We start from the raw sequence: 8,080 nt of genomic DNA, 5'->3' as shown, positions 1-8,080 counted from the left end.
TGACTCGATGTGAAATCTTGCGACAACATAATTTGCTCATGTTAATTAAGGAAACGACTTGCCTTTTAGCTGTCAATATAACTGACCCACTCGTTACCCTGTGAGTTATACTTGAGCCTCCCAGACATGTTGGTAGATTTTCAAGGTGAAATTGGTCCTGAACAATATTTTAAGTAGTATGTGTTAAAGGAGAACAATCTGACTACGGTTTTTTTATTTTTCACGGACTAGCTTGGCATTGTCGACAAAGGATGAAATTGATAAGGATCTCGAAGGTGTTGAACTCCTTACTGTTCTCCACATTAAAAGAATGATGAGGGAATTGATTCTGTCTCCCCATTTTATTCCTCTCACAGACCTGGGTGGGATTATTAATTTAGGTAAACTGAGTCTTTCATGATTTTCTTCTTGATCTGAGCCCCTTTGATCTTGGCTGCGGCAGTAGGGGCCACCAACTAACTTTGAAAGATACGCCTGCCATTGGGTAGTGTCACTAGTCTTGACAATCTTCCGCTCTTACTCGATTACTTCGTTTTGGCAGCTCAGCATTTACAGTCGGCGGAGCGAAAGCGGAGAGTGGAGTTCGGGACAGTGGTGAAAGGCAGTAGCGATAAATTGCAGCGGTTACGTGCTGAGGGGCGATGCCGCAGTGGGTCCCACCCCGAGGACTGCGCCACCGTCGCTCGCACCGTCTACGGTCGTTGCTCTCCGTCGTCCTTGACATGGTTGACCTCGTACTCATCTCGCACTCGTACTATAGGTCAGATTTCCTTATTTCCCCTTTCCCTCCCAGAAGTTGGCGTCGGCTTTATTTCCTAGGTTTGTAGTATTCGTGCATTTGGTTATTTAGTTTATTCAGCTATATCAAGCAAATGCGTGCAATTAACTGACGATAGGTCTTCACTCTTCTCAATTATTTTTAAAATGGAAATCTGAAGGAACAGAGCATCGGGACAGATGCTTGTAACAAGAGGGAATACCCGTGCAATCCTGCATGCGCATGGCGATACTTGTTGTTATAAGCGTTAGACTGCAGGTGGTGCACTCAGACAAGAAGTTGCGTCAACACTGAGTTTTGCGTACCTGGGGCTGCATAGGCACGGATATTGGCGGGTCGAGGGCAGAGCGATTTAATCCGACGACAGGGATCACCACCTAACTTTGAAAGACACATGCCTAACATTTGGTGTTGTCACTACCCTCAATAACCTCCCGCTCATTCACTCACTTCGTTTTTGGCAGCTGGATGGGTCCAATCGGTGGGCCGAAGATGAAGAGCGGTGGCTGAGACAAGGGTGGAAGGCAGCACTCAGTTAATTTGTATATTTAACTTTATGTCAAACGGGAATAAGTGTAATTAACTAACTACAGCACTTTAATCTTAACAGTTATTCTGGAAGGAGAAATCTGAAGGACTAAGCATTGAGACGGGTGCTTATCACAGAAAGGAATACTTGCTGAATTTAGCATGCGCATGATGATAGCTGATGTTGGTAAATGTAGCAGTTAATTTAATCATCTCTTGCCTCTACATTTCTTCTACATACGGCACAATGCTATTAGTAAACAACAAGCAACGGTTACCGCTATAACCGTTGGATTGCAGGTGCTGTGCTCAGACAAGAGTCCGCGTCAACAGCGCGTTTTGCGTGCCTGGGGTCGCATAGGCACGCGAATCGGTGGCTCGAGGGTAGGGCACCTCGTCAGTCTTGACGTCGCCATAGAGCACTTCTACGACCTCTTTTCAAGAAGACTGCTAACTCCTGGGTACCGAACGTGCCAACTTTATCAAATTGCAACGTCGTATTTTCCTCTCGAACTGGAACAACTTGATTCCAGGGTAGATAACATCATACTATCTCTATACTGCTATTTCAATGTACCACGTATCTACAATGTAAACCCAGACTTTTGTCATGCATTGGCCTGTTTGATGTAGAACTGTCTGATGTTGAACTCGGAATATGGATGAAGTGGCGAAGGCTGCTGCATATAACCAGTCTAGAGTTTTACTGTTTAGTTCGCAGCTCTCCCATCGTTATGCAGCCTTCGTCCCTTTGCGGGTATTGTTCTACACTGTATTCCGATGTTATGAAACGACTTGTGTGTTTGAAAGGTGAAAATGATACTTTGAATATCTTATCAAGGCAACATGGCATGTAGCGCACTTTTTGTCGAATTTGGTGCAAATTTATCTGTGGGTGGTATGTCGTTTCAGGAGCGCTTCGATTCATACTAGCTTGCAACACGGGGTGGTTTCTAAACCCCTCTTTATATTTGCACTCCTTTTAACGAAAGCGTAGTTTTCTGCAGCTGCGTGTCTCATGAAGCAGAAATTGTTCTAAAACTGCCACTACCTGGTCATTGTGGTAACGTCCAAATCTACTTACGTTTATTTGTCTCTGTTGAAAGTGTCCAAAATCAAAAACTCGTCAATATCTAGTGCCAAGTACGTCTTGTGTTTACGAGAGAGAAATCAGTAACTTGATTTCAAAACTTCACGCAGATGTTTCTTTCCTGTTCCCAAGTTTTGATAAGCATTATCTCTGGAATAGGGCAAGTTTTGTTTTTAAGTTTACCCTAGCGAAATGGAACTCTTATTCACCTCTTGTGAAAATGCACGCTGCAAAGGCTTGGATGGCAGTAGTCCTTCTTGTTAATAAGTTTATTTCCTCTTCTTGAAAGTGTTTCAAATGCAAGAGTGTCTTTATGAAGACTGTTTATTTAACAAGGCACTGATTACCATGACAAATCAGCATACGGTGTCCTCATGTTGGAGCTCTAGGCACTAGGTTTTGTCTTTTTGCGCGGTTTACCACCATCCAATCAGTAGGGGGAGTTTTGATCCGATTACATGTTCTAAGGTGATACGATTGGCCTAGGAGATGATGTTAGCGCTAGATGTAGCATTTGCGGGTGTGCAAATATTCCCAAAGGTGGCATAAATTTAGAACAATTTGGAATCTTTAGTCATGCATGTTTCGGTGCTCAAAAGGTTATCAATGAAAGGAAAACGGCAATAAGGCTTTGGCAGTGCATTACTAGATGAGGTCGAATTACAAATATTAAAAGCTATTTTTAGCTAGGATCGCAAAAATGTTCTCAAAAATACATGCAGACTAACATGATCAAAATTCTGGTAATTCAGCGCGAAGTTTTGTAAGTTTTGCATCTTGCGTAACACCACACATATCTTGGCCGCGCTCGCTGTGGGGCTGTCAACTCAATCCTCATATCTCCCCTTATATGTCATCTTTGCAAATCCCAATTTGTCAAATATCGGCTGCTTTGCATACGTCAAGCTTTGATGGGCAATAAAATCACAGTGGGCCTTAGTAGCTAAAAAATGAGCAGTAAAGCACAGCCAAACCAAAATCCGCGTTTGTTGTTTGCAGAGACCTCAGTTTTCTATTTGGGCATACATGAGTTGTGTGGGAGTGCGCTTTGTTTTGGCTGATAAACTGAAAATCAAAGTGATACCTACAAACCATTATCTTCAACCAACGCCTTTTTGACTGCGATCTGCAGCAGATCAAATCACATTAATCGGCATAGTGCTTAAACTCATCCATAGCCCCTTCTCACAGCATCTGATTCTCAGTAGAACCTGGATGGCTTTGCTCATTTGCAAAAAATGCACGTGGGCTGGAAGGTCCCGAGAATCAAAAATTTGCAGTATTATTAAGCCTCAGGTCAGTACTGTATGTAGTATCTGGCTAAAGTCGTCGGCCCGATATCGTAAATAAAAAGTATTTAGGCGCGACTGAAACAGATGAATCGTTAATAATCTTTGATTCGTGGTAAATGGTTTAATGTCCTAGATCCTCTACCACACTTTTGTGAATGAAGATTACTAATACGAAAATCGACCTGGAAGACTGGTTCAGGCCTTTCGTGTAACTCAAGACTATAGCTCGTTAAAGCAAATGTGAAATATGTGTCTGAAGTTGCAGGTTAATGCAACATCATAGTGAAGTGGCGTTAGGGAAGAGTTTAAGTGCTTCTACGATTAGTAGTGCAACTTTTATTCGCCATGTTTGTTAGGACAGGAAAGAAATCAAATTGCAAATGGACTCCAGCTGGAATCATCGCAGGTTTCCCCAAATCAGCTTGAAAGGGGTCAGTGTTTGGGGCAGAACTACCGCGCGTGAACAGGTCAACTTGACAAGATTAAGCAAGAATTTATTCAACTGACTGACCTGGTAACAGTTCGACTACAGCTCACAGCTGTTGATCGTCCAATCAGATGCATGCCATGAGTGAATGTTCACTCTAGTCCAGTGGCGTTAGGGCTATTGCAGCCCCCTTTTCTATCCGTGGTCAAGGCATCGTAATTCTATCCATTTAAGGCCCTGTTTGGGTGACTGACAGTGAGTTAGTAAAACCGGGAGACAAACGACGACATCGATGTTTAACGAGTTTCCTTTCGTCTCGGCCTCTGATTCTGGCACTGCCTCCAATTCATGTAGCGACAGGGATAGTCAAAAGGTTGAAAAATGGAAACCCGTTCCTACCGACAATTTCTTAAGAATAAGGCTAAAGAAGTCAGTGAGCGAAGAAAAGGAAAAAAATACGTAAGTTTTTATTCCACATTTGCCATCTTTCATCTTCCTTTAGTTTGCCTTTCTTTCATTCTCTCCTCTTCACTTTAGCTTCCATAACTAAGTTATATGCAGGATAGGTCATACGAAACTTGAAATTGCGTGTGTGTACACTGTGCTTGCTTTGCTTCTTACCAGTTTTGAATTGTCTACCCTGCTACAGATTTTATTCACTGATTTCCTTGCAACCCAAATTTCCCTGCTGGCTACTGAATTTGTGCTACATTTAATAATGGCTTCATTCTCCCTCACGTTCTTTTTTATTTCAAGCTAACGACGCTCAAGCCGTTTCAATTGCAACAGCTGGCGTCGATTGGGATTCGATGAGCTCTACCCCCACAGCTGTCTCTACGTTTACATTTGCTTTCACCGCCGACTTTAAAATTGTATCTTCCTCGACCTCGACCACGACCACCTCACGTAGGTGTGCCAACCAAAAGAAGAGGTTGGATGATATTAATCTCATAAGTCGGCGAAAAATGGCAAAATGTGGGATCCTTAAAATGCGTAAGTAAATTTCCACTTCCCTCTATCACCCTTACAATTGATTTTTAATGTTTGAGCTGTACCAGTTTGCACTTTACTTTTTAGCAGTCAACATAGCATTTAAAATATTTGCATCCACTCTCGTTGTGCATTTGTCCTACGCTACACTGAACACGAAATACTCCATTTTCGTTACAATGAATGTAGGATCATACCCTTAATTTTACGTGGCTAGGTCACAGTAAACATTCACTTCGATGTGCGCTTTGTTTAGCCTAGTTGCAGAAGGATGCATTTAAAACTTTTGAGCTAATATTGCCAATCGAGTTGGTACCATGGTAGAAGAGATCAGCAGGTGGTAAACGGTGGTCGCTGATAGTTGATGCAAGTTCCCATTTCCTTACTTCTCAGTTCAGCAAAGGATGAGTCCGGTCTCCCTCCTCGACGGCGTAAAGCATCGAAATCAGTAAAGTGACATCACTTTCCAACAATCACCAATCACCAGTCCTCTGTCTTATTTTGTTGGAAACAATGTATTTACAAAAATTGTACAGTATCTTTGCATCTCTCTTTATCCGAAGTAGGGAAGCTGATGCTTACAACCCGAAAGTTCATTCTTGTGTTTCATTTACATACCTACCAAAACAACTGCATTTAACACAAATGAACTATTCACCGGATCATATATTGGCTTGTTTACAGGTAGCATCCTGAAGCTACACTTTTAATTCGTCATTAACACCTCTGTAATATGTGCTTGTATTCCGCAAAGTAAGGTATTTTATAGGCACTTGTCACTAATCTTGAGTTCGCAATTGCTTAAGAATTTGAATCTTACAATACGTTTTTACCTCCTCTAGATAACATTGAATTGTACAGTTAAGCACTTATCGCGATAGAGAATCAGGAAAGGAAGCTGAGTGTAACCCATTTACTCAGAGACAATACTGGCGCTAATGGTCTTGCTTACTTTCCGCTTGCATTTCTCTTTTGGAATCAGCTAATTTCCGGATATTCCTCGAGCAAAGTTTGATTAATAACTGGACTGGTTAGCTAGACGTTTGCTTGACGCAAGGTAATATCTCAGACCAGTCCATGAAACTCTAACGATAGGTAGATTGGTGGAGTTCAAATTTAGCTTCCATTCTCAACTACTTCAATTCTTTTCATACTGCTGATATCCCTAATGAAATTGACTGCTACACTGCCTGGTTGGGAAAACGCTTTTAATTAGCACCATGGGCTATCCATTTAAGTGTTCACAAGGCTCTGCACAGATAAACGGAAGGGTAGAAATAAGGTTTAAGGTGAAGGTTTCGCGCCAATACTGAGACGTGTGATTATTGAGTGTGGGTAATCATTGCTTGTGAAGGAAGGTGTGAGCAAGCACAGTCGATACGGCCTAGGCAAACTAGGATTCCAAGTTATTTTGGCTGTATTTGTAGTGTCATGGTTAGACTGATGTTGAAACTGGTGCATAATATGACTCCTAGAATTCTATGAACCCTGATAGGGATGTAAGAAAACAAGGCGGTTCCTAATCTTCATTTTCATTCCTCTAATTGATCAAGCATTTGATTGGAGTTCCAATTTATTGGTCGGGGACGAGGTAGAGTGGGCAGTAGGACAACGAAGATGTAAAGAAAAACCTAAAGACATAAAGCTAAATGTTTCATTGGCTTTCCAACCGCAAAATTTGGTGAAAGTGCATAAAAGCTTTGCATCTATCATTCTCCTCGATAGATAAAGATGGAGTAAATGACTAACGATTATTTTACCAAGTAGATTAATCGAGAAGGATTTATACTGTTTTTGTTTATAGCATAAATTTCCTAACACTAGCTGCCTTTCCAAATTTAGCCTTGTTTACCATGTGTGCCGATTTTATGCACTATATAATTGTATCTATTTGCATGGCTGCTCTTCAGATGGTCGATTTAGCACTGCATTCGCACTCTAGGTAGTAGGGATTGGTCTAAGAAAGTCACCGCTGTTGAGGATGGTGGTGGTGATAGGGATGAGCACAAAATGAGTGCGGAGAACCTTGGTTTGCAACCCTGGCTTAGTCATCCGCATTTGCATTGAGTGCTGTTGGAGAATTCTCGTTTATGAGAGGCGACTTTAGCGCACTACTAATACGCCTATTGTGCCTGTCACGATATGAAAATAAATGCTAAACATTTTTCAAGTAAAAATAAAAACTGCTGTATTCCCTGTTTGGATGGACTTTTGCCGGAAATGAAAAATATATCCCATTGTTTTAAATCTCACTTTACCTTGCTCAGAAGGCAGGAGTTAGACATATCTAGGGAAAAGTTATATTTGAAATCATGTGTTTCGACGCACTGAAATAAAATTATAGATTTATTCTCTGTGAGCATTTTCCAGTCAGTTTTTCTTCTCCATTACCACGTTTACTTAAGGGTGGCTTGAATAGCATGTCTGAAAGTGTTTAACTAAGCATAGCAGGTTGAACAAAAGTGGATGGTAATTATCAAAATGAATTAGTATTTTAAGTTAACTGCACACATTGAAGTTGGATAGCGACACAAGAACTGCTTAAAATTGTCTTTTAAATGGAATTCTATTGTAAAAATGGGATCCGTTTCGGATCCCCATACCACACCTGTGAATTCGGTTGTCAGTGAAGTGAAAGATTGTGTCATACGTGGCCTATGAGCAATTTGCGAAATTGGCGTCAAGCAGTGTACAATTAGATGATAGGTTGGACAGTTATTAAGGTCGATGTTTTCCCTACTTTTTTGGGTAGTTAATATGAATTCATATGCATGGATTGGAGCAACATTTACGCAGCTCACATCGCCTACTTTGAGGTGTTAAATAAATCAAGGCTAAATAGTTGGTTCATTACTAATGATTCCTCACGTTTAGTTGTGTAACATGCACTAAATTTAAAGGCAACGACTTCAAAGCTTCTTGCAACTTAAAAAATGGGCTTATCATTTGTATTTAATAGTTCTTATGATGCAGTT

At 41.1% G+C, this 8,080-nt stretch overlaps 1 protein-coding gene across 1 annotated transcript; it reads left to right on the top strand. All coding sequences in view use genetic code 11, as the record gives it.

Moving 5' to 3' along the window:
* Window positions 1–4,407: 4,407 nt before the first annotated feature.
* On the top strand, window positions 4,408–5,801 carry EGR_10444 (hypothetical protein; the record flags this gene model as incomplete). The annotated part of the gene is made up of 2 exons (XM_024499693.1): window positions 4,408–4,574; window positions 5,669–5,801. 2 exons carry the CDS (start codon window positions 4,408–4,410, stop codon window positions 5,799–5,801), a joined length of 300 nt encoding a protein of 99 aa, XP_024345900.1.
* Between the last annotated feature and the right edge of the window lie 2,279 nt (window positions 5,802–8,080).

The sequence above is a fragment of the Echinococcus granulosus genome (assembly GCF_000524195.1).
Source record: "Echinococcus granulosus chromosome Unknown EG_S00220, whole genome shotgun sequence".
In the NCBI taxonomy this organism is placed as follows: domain Eukaryota; kingdom Metazoa; phylum Platyhelminthes; class Cestoda; order Cyclophyllidea; family Taeniidae; genus Echinococcus; species Echinococcus granulosus.
This window is presented reverse-complemented; position numbering and strand designations above follow the sequence as displayed.